A 22,587-nucleotide genomic window follows, 5' to 3' on the forward strand; every position below is an offset into this window, starting at 1 on the left:
TCTTTCCCTCCATTAATCTACCCAGCAAATCATCCTACTCTTTCATGGTTAATTTAAGGTTTATGTCTTCCCAACAGGTGAAAATAAATTGACTATATCTGAATCCAGTATTAGTGACCGGCTCGTCACATTAGAGTCCTGGGCTGATGATCCTGATTATCTGAAACGTCAAGTTGGTTTCTGTGCCCAGTGGAGCTTAGACAATCTCTGTAAGTAGGAGTTGTCCTTTATTAAAATGCCTGTTTTCATTTCCAAATCCACTTCTTAAATAGGATCACAGGTCTTTATTTTGTGACAGCGAGTGTGAGTTTTTCCATATAAGGTCCTCTACTGGTGGGTTGGCTATGTTCTAGCAGTAAAGTAAAGAGTGTAGGGACTCTTCAGGCTATTAGATGGAATGCTTCTAATTGCAGCACTCTCCTGTTCAAAAACTTTTACTGGGGCTTCCCTGGTGGCGCAGTGCTTGAGAGTCCGCCTGCCGATGCAGGAGACGCGGGTTCGTGCCCCGTTTCGGGAGGATCCCACATGCTGCGGAGCGGCTGGGCCCGTGAGCCATGGCCGCTGGGCCTGCGCGTCCGGAGCCTGTGCTCCGCAAATGGGAGAGGCCACGACAGTGAGAGAGGCCCGCCTAACGCAAGAAAAAAAAAAAAAAAAAAAAACTTTTACTGGTCCTCTGTTTCCTCCTGCATCCAGGCCATTAATCAGATGCCACTGTCTAATCAACTCTTTCCAACACAAACTCTTCTCACTGTCCTACAAGCAGTTCCCAATCATTCCTACCCCTTGGCATGTTCCCCTCACTTGGAATTCCCTCCTTACTCTTCTCTTTGTCCCAACTTTGCTCTTCAAAACTCAAGTCATGTCTTACCTATACTGTGAGAGTTACTCCCAACTTTTCTTTTTCTCCTCCAAGAGCTGCAAGAACTAAAACTATATTACTGCTCTATCCTCACTCCCCCTCCCACAGGTAGCACTGTGCTAAAGCATGGTTGGACATGTGACCCCTCTGCTCCGACTGCAGCATTATGGGGAGTAGCTCAGTGCCCAGCCTGTGTAGTGCCAGTTAAAGAATAATTCTGAAAAAGTACCATTTGGATTTTGCTGCATGCAAAATAATGACTATAGGGAACAGAAATATAAACCTAGCAGTGCTGCCTTTACTAGCATTTGCTTAATTAATCTTCATATGGCAGTGTAGCAGCAAAGTTAAGGTTATTAGTCTACCAATTCTGCCATTTATGAGCACCTCCACTTCTTAAGTAGAATGGCAACTAGCGATGACAGTAGCTTTTTTCTCCACAGCAGCCTGCCTTAGAAATGTGCCCACTTTTTCTTTTGCAGTTTTAAAAGAAGGTAGGCAGCTGACCTATGAGAAAGTGGACTTGAATAGCATTAAGGCCATGCTAAATAGCAACGATGTCAGCGAGTACCTGAAGATCTCGCCTCATGGCTTGGAGGTAAAGCTTCCATAGACAGACCATTCTGGGGAGAAAATCTTGTCCTCATTTTCCTGCCCTGGTTCTGAACAAAAGCAATCCTTGCAAAATAGATGGAAATTTTCTACATACGCAAAGAGTGTTTAGAGGTAGAAGTGGTAGGAGAGAGTGTGTTTGGGGTATTATTTACTCTTTCATATCTAACGTGGTCCTATACATACAGTGCATGCTATAATGTTTATTGACTGGTTTAAATATGTCTGATTTTCATCTCTGCCATTTTATGCAGTTAAAGGTACAAAGACTAGTGTTTCTAAAAGAGGCCCTTCCTTTTTTAAATCCCTGCATAACCATTGTATTCAGTCTAGAGCTTTACCTTCTCCCTTTATGTTGAAAATGTTGCTGATTTGGGGGTGAAGGTTAATGAAAGAGCCGCTTATATACAGGAAGGTACCGTTAGGCACTAGACATGTCAAGATTAAAGAGCCATTGAAGAATGGCTGCAAATAGGTTCTTTGATCTTACATCTTGCCAAATGCTTTACGTAGTTTTCTGGTTTAGATTATTTTTAGGTACTCCATCTAATACACTTCAGTATCCTTCTCTCCGTCATCTCCCTCCCTAACAAGTACAGGTTAAGGCAATGTTTATGCATTTGGAAAAGATTCTACTATAAGAGCAAAGCTCTGTAAGTACTTAAAAATGAAGCCAGTAGCCTTCACTAATTCTTACTTTGAGGTCTTCCAATCCTTTCAATCTGGACCTCCCTGGAAATTAAACTATAAAATAGAGTGTCCTTCCTTCGGTTTTGTACTTTCTGTCACTGAGAATGCACAGGGAAGAAGACAGTAGTCCACCAGGAGCTTTAATGAGGAAGAATAGATTCTACCTTCTGAGCAGTTGGTTATCTCTGGTGGTCTTCAGGCATTGATGGTGGACTGCCATGCTCTTTGATTTTGCCAGGCTCGCTGTGATGCCTCTTCTTTTGAAAGTGTGCGCTGCACCTTTTGTGTGGATGCTGGGGTGTGGTACTACGAAGTAACAGTGGTCACTTCTGGTGTCATGCAGATCGGCTGGGCCACACGAGACAGCAAATTTCTCAATCATGTGAGTACCTTAGAGACCTGTGTGGATGAGAGCAGCAGCAGTTTTTTTGGCGAGTGGGTGGCAGATACTCATTTTTCAGATAGTTTTGCACAATAATCGTTCCTTGGGCTGAATCACATGGTGCCAAATCCCTAACAGTGGTTTTCTAAACTGATTTAGAAATAGGAAAACACAGGTGAAATTGCCCGTCAGCTGTTTTTTTCCCCTCAAGTTTTAAGTTCATGTTAATCTTCCACCCAGAGTTTAGATGTGCTCTTTTTCCTCTTTTTTTAAAAAATTAATTAATTTATTTTGTTTTTGGCTGCATTGGGTCTTTGTTGCTGCGCGTGGGCTTTTCTCTAGTTGCAGCGGGGGGGCACTTCTCTTCGTTGGGGTGGCTCCTCTTGCTGTGGAGCACAGGCTCTAGGCGTGTGGGCCTCAGTAGTTGTGGCTCACAGGCTTCAATAGTTGTGGCTCACAGGCTCTAGAGCGCAGGCTCAGTAGCTGTGGTGCTTAGTTGCTCTGCGGCATGTGGGATCTTCCTGGACCAGGGCTCGAACCCGTGTCCCCTGCACTGGCAGGCGGATTCTTGACCACTGTGCCACCAGGGAAGCCCCTCTTTTTCTTTTTAGGCTCTGCTCCAGCCCCAGCCACATGTTTGGCTCAGTTTTTATATTGGGTCCAGTGATGGTTTTTACCTTGCGTTTAAGTTTTAGGAACTTTGTAGGAATTCTATTCCTTTCATAAAATACTAAATGTTGTCTTGACTCCTCTTACTTTACTTTTACCTTGTAATTAGTAGGCATATTTGTTTTCAATATTCAGTATTTATCTTTTGCTATACAAAGCTGTAATTTATAAGGGAAAATTAAGTCCACTAGAGGAAGCAGAATTGGGCTGCCTCTACCTGGGTGTAAGGGGTTGGGGTTCTTCGCTTTCCTACAAATGTTAATTTCTTGTCACTTTATACCCTTCTAATGCCCAACCCAATCGGCTTTCATCTCATAGTCATATTATAAGCTGTTTGGAATTAATCCATTTTTGATAAGGAATATTTTGTGGACATATGATTTTTACCCTTTGAGCTGGGAAAAGTGCCTTAGATTTTTTTTTTATGTTAATAGCCTCCCATCCCATATGTAAGGTCCTGGGATGGGTTTTAGAAGTGATCCAACAAAATCAAACTAAACTTGCCTGCCATACAGCTAGTTTCTAAAGTGCCCTTTCAACAAGGCTGTACAGCATCCTGGAATTGTTCATGGCATTTTACTAAACTCCTTGCTAGAAAGAGACAAATTGGAGGAAGAGGGCCCAGGGAGAGGTCAGGTCTGGATTTTTGTCCAGGATGGAAAACTGGACCCCAGTCTGCCATTGCTTTGTTGGAAGCCTTCCCTGATGCAGTGCCTCCTAGTCCTATAGGCCTTAATTAAAACCTGGAAGAATGGGGCTTTTTTGTGACACCATGTAGTCAGAAGTAAGTGGGTCTGGAGAACAATGCCAGTTAGTCTTTTAGTGCCCAACTTGGGCACTAATTTAAAGAAGACAGTATCAGTTACACTGACAGCCTGCCCCAAATGATGTCCTCCAGATGATTTTTTAGGACTTAAAAAAAATCTTAATTTCCAGAGGACCTTCATTTTAGAGCCTATCATCCGATTCCCACAACAGTTTTTACTGTCACAGTTTCCATTTCACAGATGAGAAAACTGAGACTAAGACTGGGACAGAAAGAAACTAGGACTAGAATTCAGTCCCCTTCCTATTCTACAATAGTTGTGTTCTTTGCATTTGAAAATGGGGAGAGTCTCAGAGAAGTAGCTAGTCTCATTTGGAAGTAAAGATTTGTTTGGGAACTAGAAGAAATGTGGAATCCTCTCGGGAGAAAGCTTCGATATAAAATGTGCCTCTCCTAATTTGGCAGCACACTACAGGTCTGAGTGTAGTATATTTGAGACTGAATGTTGCAGATTGTTTTTTTTTAGTGGCCAATGAAGCTGGATCATTTTATCTGATGGGTGAAACTAATTTCTGCCATATAGTTGCAAAAACTTTGGCTTCTCAAGTTAAGAGGCTTAACATACTATCTTCCTACCCTCCAGATTGCTTGATAGACTTAATTTCTTTCTTTAAAAAACAGAAATGAAACATTTTTCCCTGATTCAAGTACTGGTTGGTTAGAAATTGGTGAAGTCTGATGTATCTTTCCCCAATTGTAGGATTTTAATGATGTTGCCATACTTACAACTTTGCTTCATATGGACATTGTTCTGGTGATTCTGAATCCTTTTGCCTGTACAGATAGGGTGTGGTTTTATGGAATAAGTCATTCCTAGAATACACGCAGTTTCTAAAACTTTGAAGTCTGTTCATAGACTTATTTTAACTCCTACTGCTTGGGCTTCGGTTTTGAAAAGATGGTCAAAGTGTTGGGCTTGGACATAGATCATTAATCTGAGAAGCTAAAGGATAGTTCTTGTTCAGGTCACTTAGAGAATAGTTATCTTGTATATATTTATGGGGGTTTGGGAGGAGCAAGTCTCCAAGGGTGCATTTTGACTTATCTAAAATATCTTTTGCCTTTTCATGAGCATCTACCATGTGACAGGTCTTTCACATACTCATCTCTAATCTTTTTGAGAGTTTGGGAAGGTATTATTCTCCCATTTAGAGATGAGAATGCAGTTCAAAGAAATTAATTTAGAAACTTGCCCAAAGTCACCTAGCCTCCAACTGCTGGCAAAGAATTCAAACCCTGGTCAAGGCAGCCCGTGCTTCTTTCCCTGTTGAAGCCTCTTGCCATGGAGAAAATGACTCTGCTATCTTAAACAGAAAAAGAATGACTTGGAAGCCTACTGGGGGCTCCCAGACTATTGAGGGGTTTGAGAACCAGACAGGCTCCAAGGCAGCGTCAGAGGCCAAGGCACAGGAAGTACAACAGCCAGTGTTTTAGGGACCAGGATGCCAACACTGCTGCCACAAAGGTCCTAACCATTCCTCCATGTGGGGTCACAGACACTAGGTGTCTGATGGGAGGGTCCAGTTGGCCAAGGTCACATCTTACCCCTCCATCTCCAGAGCAGGAGGCAGGACATTGTATCTTCATTACGTTCTCCATAGCAGGAAGTGGTAGGGATACTGGACAGCAGAAGAAAGTATGGTGTCCACCACATAGGGAAGGAGTCAATATATTCCCTAAACAACAAACTATGGATAAATGCTTTTTTGTTGTTTGTTTTTATTAATGTTGCCATTACTAAAGTATACGTGACCAGAACATACAGATCAAAATAATCACCCCAAGTACCAAGCTAGCTACACTGTTCTCTCATTTGTCTGCCTCAGCTGATGGAGACCATAGTTATAGTTCCACTGGGAATGTTTTCACGTTGAAAGAGGGTGTAGTACATCTGGACTGCTCTTTGGTATGTGAGCTCAAAGGGCTTTTTAAAGTGTATCTCTGCTTAGCAGAGGCACTTACTTCTTAGCCTATAGAAGTTGATCTGTGGTTAAAATGATTAGAGTTCCCCCTCTGTCTCCAAATGCCACTTTACTGTGAAATTCATCCAGGCATAGAAGACATTGCATGGTAAAGTCTGCTCTTAACCAATTCTTGGTGGCTAGGAATCTTCTAGGAATTTCTTTCAAGTGTTCAGTGGAGGACTTCCTAGGACATTAGAAAGGAAAGATAGAAAAGAATTGCTTGCCTTTTGCCTATGCCCCAACACTCCACAAATAAAAAGTAAGTTTTTACTTATTTGCTCAGGCTTTGAAAGGAATAGCAAGGTGTTTTTTCTAATAGACTGGTAAATATCTTCTCGGCCTTACGCTGAGAACTTATGCAAGTTCATTTAACTCTTGAGTAGTCTGAATAGTGCATTCAGAAGCTAATTCAGAAGCCTCACTTTGGAGAACACTCATCTGAATTCAGTATGTTGTGGTCCGAGTAGTCAAGGAGCATCTTCGAGCCCTTTTTCCAATCTATCTCCTCACTGCATTGTCGCATAGAATAAGCAGACCATCACCAGGATCTGAGATCTTACTTGGATTCAGCCCACATTTTCAATGCCTTTCTCCACTATAGTCTTTCAGCATTGAGCCTTAAAGATAGCAGTTGTCTGATCTGCATGTTTCCTCTGTATTTTCTATTTTCTTCTTATAAGTGCTCAAAATAATTTCTTAAGATCCCACCTCCCCTTTTATGTTAACAATAAAATAATTGTGAAATAATTAAAAGGCAGTAACTAATAAAAGAAGCTGCCAAGGACCTGTGTGATGTTTAAATATCTCAGAATACCTATTAGCTGATTACCCACTATAACCTTCTGTTGTTTCCAGTTTTGAAATCTCTGAGCATGTGGGTGTTTTGAAGTGTACTACATGAAAGAAAGGTGTTTGCTCACACCAGCCTTGGAATCAGAAAATTCCAGGGTCCAAACTTGACTTTTTTAGTAACATGTCCTTGGGCAAGCTGGTTGCCTTCTCTGAGCCTTATTTCCTCTTAAGATGGAATATAATACCACCAGCCTCAAGGTGGTTCATGAGAATTAAATGAACTAACAGACGTGCAACTTGGGAAAAATTTGTTGGTGAAGTCACACTCTATTCTGACTCTGTGTCAGAATTTTGGTATCTTCCAAGAACTGTAGGCTCTCACCCTTCATCCAAAAAGCTTAGAATTCTAGCCACCAGGTTAATGGAACACAGCAGGCAGAGCCTTGCTAATCTTCTGGGCCCTCTCTCCCTCTAGGAAGGCTACGGCATTGGGGACGACGAATACTCCTGTGCATACGATGGCTGCCGGCAGCTGATTTGGTACAACGCCAGAAGTAAGCCTCACCAGCACCCCTGCTGGAAAGAAGGTATTCATTCCTCTCCATCATGAATTTATTAATTAGGTTAAGACATCTGGTTATGATGAGGCATTTATTATGTTAGGCTTTAAAATCTTTTAATGGAAAAGGAATAAATGTGAAAAGGGATATTAGCTTTTGTATCCCCTACCATAGATGTGAACCATACTCTCCTGATATTCACCTCTGATGGAACCCTTCCTTTAGCAAAACATTTCAGAGTATAAAATTCTTAATTTAGTGGGAAAATGATCATCTTAAGATTAATATGAATTCTAGTTTCCTCTCTGGGTATATGTCTTAAATCAAAGCAGCCGTGCAGATATTGAGGACACTGAAATTGTAATGCCAATAAAATAAGGTTATTTTCAGAGAATTGGCACTATTCAGTGGACACATTCTGGGGCTCTCTAGGGCAGCTTTTAAAGATGACTTGAGTACTGTTAGCCTCAAACACTTCTGCCCAGCCTCATTTCTCCAGACATCAGGCTCAGGATGCTGCAGGGCCAGGACTCTCAATCAAGGCTCTAGGATTTTAGCAAGAATATATCTTACCAACAGCATGATCTTTTTTGCCCCATTCAGTTTTTTTTTCCAACTGCTTTGCAATATCCAATGCCCTAGACCCATGAAAACATTTATTAATGAAAGATTCAAACAGCATAGTTAGAGCCACAGTTGATTTGTTAAACACTTATACCAAAAAATTTAAGGTGAGTGTTTACCCCCAACTAAATACAGTGAAAACAGGGCTTCCCTGCTTCAGCACCACTGCACCAGAGGGTAGTATTCTCAAGGGGCCTCCTGGTGCACTGCCTCGTTCTGAAGATATAGAGTCATATGGTAGGGGATGGAACCTCCGGAAAAATTTTATTCCCAGCATTGGAGCTAGATGGGGGATATAGCCCAGCTTCTTCTCCAAGCTGCCCTCTCTCTGTTTCCTGCCACAATCAGCATTATAGATGTAAACTGAATTTTCAGGCATGCTAAGAGAGCAGGAATTTGACCCTTGCTGTGAGGGGACAGCTTCTCTTAATTAACTAATAGTGTGGAAAGGAAAAACCTGCAAAGCCCACATAAGCCCTCATTTTAAGGGTTTGCAGGTTAAAGGAACATAACACTTCTTCATTTTTTTTTTAAATACTTTTCTGATATTTTTTTGTTGTCATTATAAATTTATTTATTTATTTTTGTCTGCGTTGGGTCTTCGTTGCTGCGCACGGGCTTTTTCTAGTTGCGGTGAGCGGGGGCTGCTCTTCGTTGCGGTGCGCAGCCTTCTCATTGTGGTGGCTCCTCTTGTTGCGGAGCACGGGCTCTAAGCACATGGGCTTCAGTAGTTGTGGCACGTGGGCTCAGTAGTTGTGGCTCGCGGGCTCTAGACCGCAGACTCAGTAGTTGTGGCACACTGGTTTAGTTGCTCTGCAGCATGTGGGATCTTCCCTGACCAGAGCTTGAACCCATGTCTCCTGCATTGGCAGGTGGATCCTTAACCACTGCGCCACCAGGGAAGTCCCAACATTTCTTCATTTAACAAAGCATAAGATAGAGGTACTAGGCTTCCCTGGTGGCGCAGTGGTTGAGAGTCCACTTGCCAATGCAGGGGACACGGGTTCGTGCTCCGGTCCGGGAAGATCCCACATGCCGCGGAGCGGCTGGGCCCGTGAACCATGGCCGCTGAGCCTGCGTGTCCGGAGCCTGTGCTCCGCAATGGGAGAGGCCACCACAGTGAGACGCCCGCGTACCGCAAAAAAAAAAAAAAAAAAAAAAAGAGGTACTGTCTGCAAAGACTGTCTTGTTTGTTTTTTAAGTGATTTTTTAAAAGATTTCTTAAGTTTATTATAAAATTTGGAAAATAGGGGTAAAAAGCAAAATGAAACCAAAATCTCATGTAATTCCTCCATCCAGAGATTTCTTTAAAACACAATCTGGTGTGTATATATAGATATGTAGTTTTTTATTAACTTACCTTGAAAAATTTTTTTTAATTTTTATTGGAGTATAGTTGATTTACAATGTTGTATTAGTTTCAGATGTACAGCAAAGCAAATCAGTTATACATATACATATATCCACTCTCTTTTAGATTCTTTTCCCATATAGGCCATTAGAGAGTACTGAGTAGAGTTCCCTGTGCTATACAGTAGGTCCTTATTAGTTATCTGTTTTATATATAGTAGTGTGTATGTGTCAATCCCAATCTCCCAATTTGTCCCTCCCCCCCTTACCCCCTGGTAACCATAAGTCTGTTATCTACATCTATAACTCTATTTCTGTTTTGTAGATAAGTTCATTTGTACCCTTACTTTAGGCTCCACATATAAGCGATATCGTGTGATATTTGTCTTTCTCTGTCTGACTTACATCACTCAGTATGACAATCTCTAGGTCCATCCATGTTGCTGCAAATGGCATTATTTCATTCTTTTTTATGGCTGAGTAATATTACATTGTATATATGCACCACATCTTTTTTATCCATTCCTCTGTTGATGGACATTTAGGTTGTTTCCATGTCCTGACTGTTGTAAATAGAGCTGCAGTGAACATTGGGATGCATGTATCTTCTCAAATTATGGTTTTCTCCTGATATATGCCCAGGAGTGGGATTGCTGGATCATATGGTAGCTATATTTTTAGTTTTTTAAGGAACCTCCATACTGTTCTTCATAGTGCCTGTACCAATTTACATTCCCACCAAAAGTGTAGGAAGATTCCCTTTTCTCCCCACCCACTCCAACATTTATTGTTTGTATATTTTTTGATGATGGCCATTCTAACTGGTGTGAGTTCTTCATTGTAGTTTTGATTTGCATTTCTCTAATAATTAGTGATGTTGAGCATGCTCCGCGGCATGTGGGATCCTCCCGGACCGGGACATGAACCCGTGTCCCCTGCATCGGCAGGTGGATCCTTAACCACTGCACCACCAGGGAAGCCCAAAGCATCTTTTCATGTGCTTTTTAGCCATATGTGTGTCTTCTTTGGAGAAATGTCTATTTAGATCTTCCACCCATTTTTTAATTGGGTTGTTTTGTTTTTTTGATATTGAGCTGCATGAGCTGTTTGTATATTTCAGAGATTAATCCCTTGTTGGTTGCTTTGTTTGCAAATATTTTCTCCCATTCTGAGGGTTGTCTTTTCATTTTGTTTTTGGTTTCCTTTGCTGTGCAAGAGCTTTTAAGTTTAATTAGGTCCCATTTTTTTGTTTTTATTTTCATTACTCTAGGAGGTGGATCAAAAAAGATCTTGCTGCGATTTATATGAAAAAGTGTTCTGCCTATGTTTTCCCCTAAGAATTTTATAGTATCTGGCATTACATTTAGGTCTTTAATCCATTTTGAGTTTATTTTTGTTACACTTACTATGCCTTGAACAGCTTTCCAGGTTATTAAATAACATTGTTTTTAATGGCTTTTCAATATTCCATTATATAATAGTACTATATTAATCAATGCCTCAAGGTTGGAAGTTACATTTTTGCCTTTTAAAATTATTATTATAAAAAAATTATAAACCATTCTGAATTTTCTCAGGATAAATCCTTAGAAGTGAATCTTCTCTGGCAAAGGGTATACAGAATTTCAAGGCTTTTGCCATATATTGCCAGATTTTCCTCCAGTACCACTGAGGGTCAGTTTTTCTTGTCATCACTTTATAATTTCATGTATTTATCTTTGAATATTTATTTATTTATTTATTTTTATAAATTTATTTTTTATTTATTTATTTTTGGCTGCATTGGGTCTTTTTTGCTGTGTTCAGGCTTTCTCTAGTTGCGGTGAGCGGGGGCTGCTCTTCATTGTGGTGCGTGCACTTGTCATTGCGATGGCTTCCCTGTTGCAGAGCAAAGGCTCTAGGCGCACAGGCTTCAGTAGTTGCGGCACGTGGGCTCTTCCCAAACCAGGGATCGAACCCGTATCCCCTGCGTTGGCAGACAGATTCTTAACCACTGCTCCACCAGGGAAGTCCCTTTGACATTTTAAAAAGCAAAAACTTGGGCTTCCCTGGTGGCGCAGTGGTTGAGAGTCCGCCTGCTGATGCAGGGCACACAGGTTTGTGCCGTGGTCCGGGAGGATCCTACATGCCACGGAGCGGCTGGACCCATGAGCCATGGCTGCTGGGACTGTGCGTCTGGAGCCTGTGCTCCGCAGCGGGAGAGGCCACAGCCATGAGAGGCCCACGTACCGCAAAAAAAAAAAAATGCAAAAACTTTATGAGTGAATATGAATGCTTTAAAAAAAAAAAAACATGTTTGGGGGCAGTTGTTATGTCAGACAGTTTTGTTTTGTTTTTTTTGGCTGTGCCTCACAGCTTGCAGGATCTTAGTTCCCAGACCAGGGATTGAACCCTTGCCCTCGACAGTGAAAGCACAAAGTCCTAACCACTGGACTGCCAGGGACTTCCCTTTCAGAGAGTTTTAACTCTCACCAGAGAGGCAAAAAAGTTCATGATTTTGATCTTACCATATTTTACTGATCCTAAAATGCACATTTTGCCCACATTTTCACATCTTTGAAATTGGGATGCATCTTACAATTGATGACTTTTCATAGATTAATTGGCAGCATTTTCCTCTTAATAGTACATCCAAATATTGATGTAAATGGGTCAGATCAGTTTCAGAAGAAGCAAAAACGATGAATATGTTGAGTACAGGGCTATAAAAACAGACTTAATACAGTGACATTAAAACCCTGAGACAGCAGCATCTCCATATCCTAACAGTGTTTCACTTTATCCTCTAGGAGACACAGTAGGATTTCTGTTAGATTTGAATGAAAAGCAAATGATTTTCTTTTTAAATGGCAACCAGCTGCCTCCTGAGAAGCAAGTCTTTTCATCTACTGTGTAAGTACCTTCTCTCAGTCAAAAATTTGAGCAGATGCATGGAATGTACTTTTCTCCAGAAAAAAAAAAACAAAAAAACTTTGTCCGTTTATGTAGTCAGTTGTGATGAGAAATCACTGTATTTCAAGTAATTGGAGACCCATTTGATCTTACCTAAAACCCTCCCAGAGTTTGATATAGGAAAGTAAGAGCAGGATGTTCTCTGGTTCACAGTCCTGTCTAGGTTAATAAACAGAATGTCACCCTTCTTTCTGCTCGGGTATGACTTATTCCCATTTTCTGAACACCACTTTGTGTATGAGCTTTACTTTGTTTTTATGAATTCTCTTGACCTCTGTTCATTTTTATTTGTAGATCTGGATTTTTTGCTGCAGCTAGTTTCATGTCATATCAACAATGTGAGTTCAATTTTGGAGCAAAACCATTCAAATATCCACCATCTGTGAAATTTAGTACTTTTAATGACTACGCCTTCCTAACAGCTGAAGAGAAAATCATTTTGCCTAGGTAAGGAATCTGCAGTCAAAGAGACCACATTGGCCACGGCATAGCCAGTGTTGGGCCTTTATGGTCTTAAAGGTATATCTGTAACATAATGTAATCCTAGCTCCTGTTCTGGCTCAAAATGCAGGTTTGTAACGAGCCCTTCTGCACTGTATTTCACCTTGGACTCTGTCCCAAGGCTTGAGAGTGGCTCAGTCAGCAGTTTCCAGATGAACTAGAAAATGTCACACAGTGATGACAGCCCTGCAGTGGCAGAGCCTCTATAATATCCCAGGAACAGAAGGGCCACTTGTATCCCAGCTCAGAGATCTGAAATTCATTCTTAGAACTTCCTTTCACCTTGTCTTGGTGCCTGACAGGGATTCTGAACTTCAGATTCCTCTTAGTGAAAGTGCGAAGTAACACCTTTCTCATCTGTCATACCCCATCATTTTGTTTATGTAGCCTGTCTTCTTGGATGCGGCCCATAAACAAGTCTGCCTTCTCACACACACGCCCTGAAAGGTACAATCAATCCATCTAAGAGTTCCCCTGGAGGCTGGCCTTGGTTAAAAGTGCTTCAGCATTTAGTTAACCACCCCTGCAGAATTAAACTTTCCAAAAGTCAGATGGCAATAGGCGCCAACAGTTGGAAAGTCTTCTTTTATGGGCAGCTTCTCTTGGTACCACATCACTTTTGCGCCCAAAGTGCAGCCTGCCTTGAATAAGAACAGCAGAGTTACAAGCTCGGGCAGTCCTATAATACACTAGACTTTGTTTTTTGTGACAGTGACACCAAGACAGGAGTTGTTGGAGACTGAGTGGCCTCCTTAATGCGAAGGTGTCCTTTTTTACTCATAGGAATAGTATTCTTTTCTGACTTCAGGGTAGGAGATCATGGTCCTGTTTCTATCTGGCATTTTGTAAATCCTCTCTATCTCTTCTTCTATTCATTCTTTTTTTTTTCTTCTTAAACTTTTTATTATGGAAAACTTCAGATACACACAAAAGAAAAAAAGAATAGTACAATAAAGCACCATGTACCCACCTCTCAGCTACAGAAGTCATCCACTCATGACCACCTGCTTCTCTTACAGTTTTCCCTCATCTCTGTTAATAGCTCCGTTGTCATTCCAGTCCCTGGCCGTAATCCTAGAGTATCCTTGACAAGGCAGGGTATGACTTTCTGCCATTTCCATGACAGATCCCTCAGCAAATCCTGTGGGCTGTGCCTTCAGAATATATCCCCAATCCAACTGCTTCTTGTCCCTCTCCCTGCTACCACCATGGTTGAAGCCTCCATCGTTTTCCACCTGGATTGTTCTTGCCCTGCCCTTAAACTGTAGTCTCCCTGTTCCTGCCTTAACCCCCTTTGGTCTAATCAGCACAGCCTCCAGAATGTTTTTGTTACAACATAAATCAGATCATGCACTTCTGTGCTGAAAAGACTCTAGTGGCTTCCTCTCACTTAAGGTAAAAGCTTAAATCCTAGCAGACTCTATACGATTTGTCCCCTCCTCTCCTCCATTACTTCTCTGACCTCCGACCCTCTCCCATATGCTCCTGCTCTTTCAGCCGTCCTGGCCTCCTTGCTGCTCCTGAAAGATACCAGGTCTACTATTGTAGCCCCAGGGCCTTTGCACTAGAATGTTCTGCTGTTGCAATGCTTCCTGCTACTAGAATGTTCTGATGTGTGTTTTCCAGTACAACTGAGCAGTTAACTTGATTCTGACACTGTCTACCTGGAGATAGCATCAGATCCCACTGGTGAAGGGCTCAGTCCTGCAAAGGCTGCCCTTTTCTCCCACTTTAGATGCCAGTCACAAGTCCAGGTTATGACCAAGTGGCTGTAAATTGGAGGCTCCCATGACCTCCTGCTTGGGTTTGATTAATTTGCTAGAGCTACCACCACAGAACTCAGGAAAGCAGTTTACTTCTTACTAGGTTACCGGTTTATTATAATAGTATATAACTCAGGAACAGGCTATCTGTGCATGCCAATCTCCCTGCCTCTCACTTGTTCACCAGCCCTGAAACTCTTTGAACCTTGTCCTTTTGGGTTGGTAGGGAGGCTTCATGACACAGGGCTGGTTCATTAAATCATTGGCCTTTGATGATCGAACTCAGTCTCCAGCCCACTTCCCATCCCAGGAGGTGGGGCAGAGGAGAGAGGAGGAAACTGAAAAGTTCCAACCTTCTAATCATCTGGTTGGTTCCCAGTCCCATCCTTAGGTACCTAGGGGCTTTTTAAAAGCCGCCTCATTAACAGAACAAAAGACCTTTCTAGCTCTCTTAACTTATGAATCATCGAGGGTTTTAGGAATCTGTGCCAGGAATGCAGATGTAAACAAAATATATTTTTTATCATAAATCACAATTTCTCTCCAAGATGCCCACAAGGCTCACTCTCTCACTCCCTTCATGTCTTCACTTAAATGTCATCTTAGTGAAATGTTCCCTAGCTGCCGTATTTAAAATTATAACTCCCTGCCTCTCACATACACACTCCTTATTCTTCTCCCTGCTTTATTTTTCTTCACACTACTCATTAGCATTTAAAATTCTGCATATCTTACTTTTTAATCTGATTTATTGTCTGTTTTCCCCCCACTGGAGTGTAAACTTTCTGAAGGCAGGGATATTTTTTTAGGCCTCTTCACTGCTGAATCTCCAAAGCTTGGAACAGTGCCTGGCACATAATAAGGCCTTATGTGAATTGAACGACTGTTTCCTGTTTCTCTTGGCCATCCATCAGGCTGTACCTTCAGCAGAGCAGCTCTGCATGTCTGCTTTTCCATTCCAAGCTGAGTGAAAGTATAATGCGAGGGTTCTAACCCGAGGTGTCTGGACTTCCAGGGTAACTATGATGAGCTATCATAAACACCTTGAAAATTGTGTGTGTGCATTTTTCTTTGGAAATGCACTATGCGTTTCCTCAAACTCTTAGAGTGTGCGACTTAAAACGTTAAAATTTGCTGGTAGGGACTTCCCTGGTGGTCCAGTGGGTAAGACTCCGCACTCCCAATGCAGGGTGCCTGGGTTCGATCCCTGGTCAGGGAACTAGATCCTGCATGCATGCTGTAACCAAGAATCCCGAGTGCCAAAACTAAGACCCGGCACAGCCGAGATAGACAAGATAGATAGATAGATGATAGATAGATAAACAGAATTTTTTTTTTTTAATTTGCTGGTAAAATAAAAAAAGCACTGGACTTAGAACCAAAAGACTTAAATTTGATTCCTGAATCTGTTTACTGTGTCTGACCCATACAAATCATTTCCTTGTCTGTGACCTTATGCAAATCATTTCCTGCCCTTATCTTTGTAAAATGGGAATGACCATGCCTCCTTCATTCTCTATTTTAGAAAATCATTGAAAGATTGAAATGAGATGTCTTGTGTGAAAACTTTACTGAACAAAGCTTAGGGAATACGTGGTAGACTCACATGTACAGAGCATTTTCAAGGCACTTCGTATGCATCACTGCTAACAGGCCCCATTTATTTGCTGACAAAATGAGTTTCAAACTGTGTTTTCTACTCAGGCACAGGCGTCTTGCTCTGTTGAAGCAAGTTAGTATCCGGGAAAACTGCTGCTCCCTGTGTTGCGATGAGGTAGCAGACACACAATTGAAGCCATGTGGACACAGGTAAGAGGGTTTGTTTGGTCATTTCCTCTTTTGTACATTATATTAGACAAAGTTTCATCCTGTTCCTGAATTGCATTTTACAGTGTTACCAGTTCCATAGCTGTTCATCAAGGTTTATAATATCCAAAGTGGGCTGAATGAGGAATTAGAGTTTGCCAAGTAGTACATGGCTGTCTTCCAGAAAGTACCTGAAATAGAAGAAGCTGCTTGATATGGAAGGCCTGTTTTTGTTTTATTTAATTTACTCAACACTATAGTTTAAACAGTTTTTATTCACAAAATGTAAAAGGTTTAATGCTAATTATGAGCCTCTTGGGAAATCCCTTTTAGTTTTAGAGCCTTCTCATTTACTTATTATTCACCCTCCTAAGCATTGAGATGGCAGCACCTCCCTGCCATCTAACCAAATTTCAGTTGTATGAGACAAGGGCAGCCTGGATCCTATAGAACAGAGTGTCTAAAACATCAGCAAGAGCAGCAAGTAAGACAGTCCCTAAAAAGGCCATCCCAACTAAGGTTAGAAAGGGGAAGAGGAGTTGGGCAGTGTGCTGGCCTTGGCCTAGCCCGGGCTTGTGTGCTGATTGTATATGAGCAATACCTATGCTGATGTTCCAGGCCAGCTCCCTGTAATTCATCACATCCCATACCCTGCCTTGCTCTTATTCTTGACATAGCTTTAGCTAGCAGGTCGCCTATGGGGCCAGAGCCTGGAGTGATGGACCCCAGTTTGTCTCCCCCAGGTCTGACTCAGCCTGAGCCCCTGACTCTGCCTCTGTACATTTGCCATCTTATGAAATGGGTTGTTATCTAATCGTCTGGTAAGGGACATACATGCAGTGAGTTTATCTCATTTCACCACTAGCTATACCAGTCTCTCTTCTGAAAGAAAGGCACAGTGACTCCAGCTGTGATTATTCCTCTGTATCAACTCTCTAGCCCAGAGCGCCTGAGGATCTGGGCTTATTCATCTCTGAGCTTTCTGGCCCTTCTTGGTGGTTTTGTGCACAATAAGGCCTCATGAAAGAGGGCTGAAATCTAAAAACTTAGAACCAGGTATCTTAAGTATGACCACAGTCTCCTTACTAGATATATCCAAAACAGAGTTGGAAGAGGAAATAAAAGAATTATAAGAAAATTTAGCTCCACTTTCAACAGCAACAACAACAGTTTTAGAAAGGTAGAGGTTAAGAAGAGAAATCTGGCTAAATGGAATGACATGAGCCAACCCCTAGAAGAGACTGAAAATCTAAGCATTCCTGTTACCGTAGAAGAAATTGAGATGATTATCAAAGCTACCTTTGCCTCTGCCACTAAAAGCCCTAAGCCCAGATGGTTTCATGGGTGAATTCTTTCAAACTTTCAGGGAATAGATAGATTCTATTAAAACTTCTCCAGACCACAGAGATAATATGAAAACTACAATATTCTTTTTACAAAGCCTGCATCATAATCATATGAAAAGCTGACAAAACACACAAAAAAAGAAAACTTATGTGGGACTTCCCTCGTGGTCCAGTGGTTAAGACTTTGTCTTCCAATGTAGGGGGTGCGGGTTCGATCCCTGGTCCGGAAGCTAAGATCCCACATGCCTCACGGCCAAAAAACCAAAATGTAAGACAGAAGCAATATTGTAACAGATCCAATAAAGACTTTAAAAATGGTCCACATCAAAAAAAATCTTAAAAAAAAAAGGAAAGAAAACTTAAGAATATAAACCTAAAAATCCTAAATAAATTATTACCAAATAGGACCCAGCAACACAACCAAGGGGGCTTATTTCAGGAATGCAAGGTTAGTACAATATAGGAAATCAATTCATATAATTTCCCAAATAGGCCAAGGGACAGTGGAGCAAAGAATTAACACTTTCTCCAAAAATGCTGAAAAGGTATTTGTTAAAATTCAGTATCCATTCCAAATGGATGGAATACTGCAAAACAGAAGTGGATGTAGGGAATAGAATAGTATAAAATAAGAATGGGTGGATACTTCCTTAGCAATATAAAAGATGTATATATCTCAGCCGAACACTAGCATCTTTTTAATGGTGTCACACTGGAAGCATTGCAAGAGATGCTGGAGACAAGACAAGGATGCCTGCTATCAGCACTGTGACTTGCATTGTATAAACTAAAACAGTTAGACAAGAAAGAGAAAAGGGATTAAAACTGGAAAAAAGAGCAAAATCATCATCTGGAGATAATAGATTACATAGATATCAGGAGAATTGACTAAAAGCCTATTAGAATCATTGTGACAATTGAATAAGCTAGCTGGTTACAAAAAGTAACTTAAAACAATAGCTTTCTATATATAAATAACAACTAATTAGAACAAATATTTGAAGGCCCCTTTTACAATAGACCAAAAAAAAGCTTAAGAATACATTCCAAGAAATATATGGTGCCTATCTGAAGAAAACTTTTAAACTACCAAGGAATGTAAAGAAGACTTGAATAACTGGATCTGGTCTTGGATAGGAAGACCTCTCAGTGTCGTAAATGTGAGAGTTTTCCCTAAACTCTAAGTTTAATTTGGTCCATATAAAAAGGACAACATGGGGCTTCCCTGGTGGCACAATGGTTGAGAGTCTGCCTGCCAATGCAGGGGACACAGGTTCGTGCCTCGGTCTGGGAAGATCCCACATGCCGCGGAGCGGCTGGGCCCATGAGCCGTGGCCGCTGAGCCTGCACGTCCGGAGCCTGTGCTCCGCAATGGGAGAGGCCACAACAGTGAGAGGCCCGCGTACTGAAAAAAAAAAAAAAAAAAAGGACAACATGGGTTTTCGGGTTTTTTTTTTCTTTCTGGAAATAGAAACGCTAACTTAAAAGTTTATGATACTAAGGCAAGAAAATTCTGAAAAAGAAGAGTTATGGAGAGGACCAACCCTACCCACCACATCTTAAAATATATTAAAATAAATGTTAAATTTGTAACAACATGGATGGACCTGGAAGGTATTATGCTTAGTGAAATAAATCAGACAAAGAAAGACAAATACTGTATGTTATCACTTATATGTGGAATCTAAAATAAAACAAACGAGTGAATATAACAAAACAGAAACAGACTTACAGAGAACAAACTAGCAGTTACCAGTGGGAAGAGGGCGGGGGCTAGATAGGGGCAGGGGATTAAGAGGTACAAACTACTATGTATAAAATAAATAAGCTACGAGGTTATATTGTCCAGCACAGGGACGATAGCCAATATCTTTTTTTTTTAATATATTTATTTATTTATTTTTGGCTGTATCCGGTCTTAATTGATGCATGCAGGATCTTTCGTTGTGGTGCGCAAGCTTCTCTCTAGTTGTGGCGTGCGGGCTCCAGAGTGTGAGGGCTCAGTGGTTGCAGTGCACGGGGGCTCTCTAGTTGTGGGGAGCGGGCTCAGTAGTTGCGGCGCTAGGGCTTAGTTGCCCCACGGCGTGTGGGATCTTAGTTCCCCGACCAGGGATCAAACCTGCACCCCTTGCACTGGAAGGCAGATTCTTAACCACTGGACCACCAGGGAAGTCCCTAGCTTTAATTGGAGTATAATTTATAAAAAATTTTAATCACTATGTTGTATGCCTGAAACTAATACAATAATGTAAATCAACTATACTTAAAGAAAGGTTAATAGTTTTGCCCCAGTATATGAAAAGAATGACACAACAATGGAACAGAAGCCCAGAAATAGAACTGATTACAAAGAAAAATTTAACATATGATAAAGGCATTATGTCAAATCTGTGGTGAGAGAAGGACTATTCAGCAAATGATATTAGGATAGATGGCTAGCTGTCTGGGAAAAAATAGCATTGTATCTCTACCTACATATACACATCTGTATGTATAGGCTATGTACATATAGACTTTCTGGAAGAATGCACATGAACTTTTAACTGATTCCTCAGAAGAGGAAGATTGAGGATCAGAAATGGAAGAGAGACTTGCTGTTTATATATTTACTTTTTGTTTTAGCCATGTGCGATTATTACCCTTTCAGTTAACATGCTTGTTAACATTTTAGGTGGAGTCAGCAGATCGTCAGTCTGACCTTTTGAAGCACTGACCTAACTGGCATTTATGTCTTTCTCCTCAGTGACCTGTGCATGGATTGTGCCTTGCAACTGGAGACCTGCCCATTGTGTCGTAAAGAAATAGTGTCTAGAGTCAGACAGATTTCTCATATTTCATGACACACGTGAAGAGGCATCATGGACTTACTTCTACTCAATTCCAGCCAATGTTGAAAAGAAAAACAAAGAAAAAAAAATTCTCAAATCAGTTGTACGCACATTGAAACTTATAGCCATGGCCAGATTTTATGCTAAAAAACGATAGTTTGTCAAAGACAAAATTCTCCTAGAATCTAACCCAACTTGCCAGCCCTGAGAAATTCCTTTTAAGACCAAGGAAAGCTGAATGCTAACAGCTAGGCCTGCGGTACTTCCATGAGAAACAATAGGAGACAATGCCCTCCTGAGTGCTGAAACCACACCGGATTTCTCCAGGTTGGGTTCATTTGATTGTTTAACACAGGATGTTTTGTCTCATATTCTAAAGTTTTTATTTGGGGCAAAAGTCATTATGGAGAAGTAAATGACAGCGTTTCTGGGTTAAGCATAACTTCCCATTGGTCAGAGAGCCACCGGTGTGTTAAGCATGGATATTGCAAGACTTGAAGCTATGAAACTAGAAACACACAGGTCAATACTACAAGCAACATGGAGGGCCTGAAAGAAGGTGCACAGACTGTAGGAAAAAACCCAAATTTTTGATATTTCAGTGATTCCAAAGAACATTCTAGTTTTTTTTAACTGCAGAAAATTGGTGGTATTTTCACATTCATGGTGTTTTTATCCAATTTCAGTACCCACATTTTGTGAGGAAAAAATGTTTTAACAATGCAGGAGGAATTCTTAAATTAATCGCAATGTTAGATTGGAGAAAATTTGGTATTTAGGGTATTTTTAAGCTACCATCAAATGAGGTCTCTCTGTTTTTTGTTTAAAAAAATTTTTTTTAATCAGTATTGTTTTTGGAAGTAATATACTTTGCAACTCTTGAACCAGTAGTCTCAAAAACTCTTAGAGGTCAGTCTGAGAGCACGTATTCCTATTGTTTAAAATAAATACATGTTTTTGAATAGTAAATTCAATCATGGATTGTTGACTATGTCTTCATCCAAAGTGTTATTCCCTCTCAGGGTCTCTGGTGAAGACCTTCAAGAGTTTGGTTTTTTCTCCCAGAAAATTGGAAGGTAGAATTGTAAATTCATAGAACTTATTTTATAATGGTGTACCTCAGCAGCTGCCTTTCAATTTATGCCAAGTCCTTACTGAGTTTATACTTGAATAGTAAATATGTCTTCTGAGTTTTACAGTGTCTTAAGTTCAATGCACATTTTTTTCTTCCTTTCCCACCCTTTCTTATTTGTGGTTCATTAAATTGTCCTATTACAGAGCTGATTTCCTTCCTGGCCGTACTTGTTGGGGTGCTGGATTTTTTCCATGTCTTTAGTCTTCCGTAAATTAAAAAATATATATAAATATATATATATATATAAATATATATATATATATATATATGTTCTCTTCTTTAGCTTGTGGTGAATACAGTAATTTGCATTGAAGAAATAAAACATTTGTTGCCTTTTTTGACTAAGATTTCACAACTTTCATTGGTGCCTGCTGCTAAGGTTCCAAGATATTATACTCTCAGGTTTATACTTTCCGGGGTAGGACAGAATCAAGTATTAGAATTAAGAAACAAGGTTAATCACTTATTCATCCAGCAAATGTTTATTGGACACCTAATATGTTCTGGGCACTGCACCTATATGGTATACAAAACAGATCTGTCTGTGGAGCTGATATCTGGTAGTGGGGAGAAAACTATATTTTTCCTTATTGTAATAAATTTTTGGTGCCCTGAAAGAAAATAGCGTGCCTTTGAGAAAGAACAAGGGGAACCTAATTTAGATGAGGGGAAAGGGAGAAAACTCACTGAAGGAGTAATATTAGTAAAAACTTAGAGGAGGGACTTCCCTGGTGTCACAGTGGTTAAGAATCTGGCTGCCAGTGCAGGGAACACGGGTTCGAGCCCTGGTCCGGGAAGATTCCACATACCACTGAGCAACTAAGCCCGTGCGCCACAACAAGAGAGGCCACCACAATGAGAAGCCCGCGCACCGCAACGAAGAGTAGCCCCCGCTCGCTGCAACTAGAGAAAGCCTGTGCGCAGCAAC

The 22,587-nt window shown here is 40.9% G+C and overlaps 1 protein-coding gene across 1 annotated transcript in view; it reads left to right on the top strand.

The window, feature by feature from the left end:
- Positions 1–22,002, top strand: part of RSPRY1 (ring finger and SPRY domain containing 1) — a 54,439-nt gene extending 32,437 nt beyond the window's left edge. The window contains exons 8-15 of the mRNA XM_007468282.1: positions 78–209; positions 1,342–1,457; positions 2,400–2,543; positions 7,270–7,381; positions 12,118–12,220; positions 12,575–12,727; positions 16,249–16,353; positions 20,440–22,002. Coding sequence (XP_007468344.1) covers positions 78–209; positions 1,342–1,457; positions 2,400–2,543; positions 7,270–7,381; positions 12,118–12,220; positions 12,575–12,727; positions 16,249–16,353; positions 20,440–20,536 — 962 coding nt within the window. The 3' untranslated portion in view covers positions 20,537–22,002. The remainder of the gene's footprint in view (positions 1–77; positions 210–1,341; positions 1,458–2,399; positions 2,544–7,269; positions 7,382–12,117; positions 12,221–12,574; positions 12,728–16,248; positions 16,354–20,439) is intronic.
- The last annotated feature ends 585 nt before the right edge of the window (positions 22,003–22,587 follow it).

This window comes from Lipotes vexillifer, unplaced genomic scaffold, assembly GCF_000442215.2.
Source record: "Lipotes vexillifer unplaced genomic scaffold, Lipotes_vexillifer_v1.1 scaffold1347, whole genome shotgun sequence".
Classification (NCBI taxonomy): Eukaryota; Metazoa; Chordata; class Mammalia; order Artiodactyla; family Lipotidae; genus Lipotes; species Lipotes vexillifer.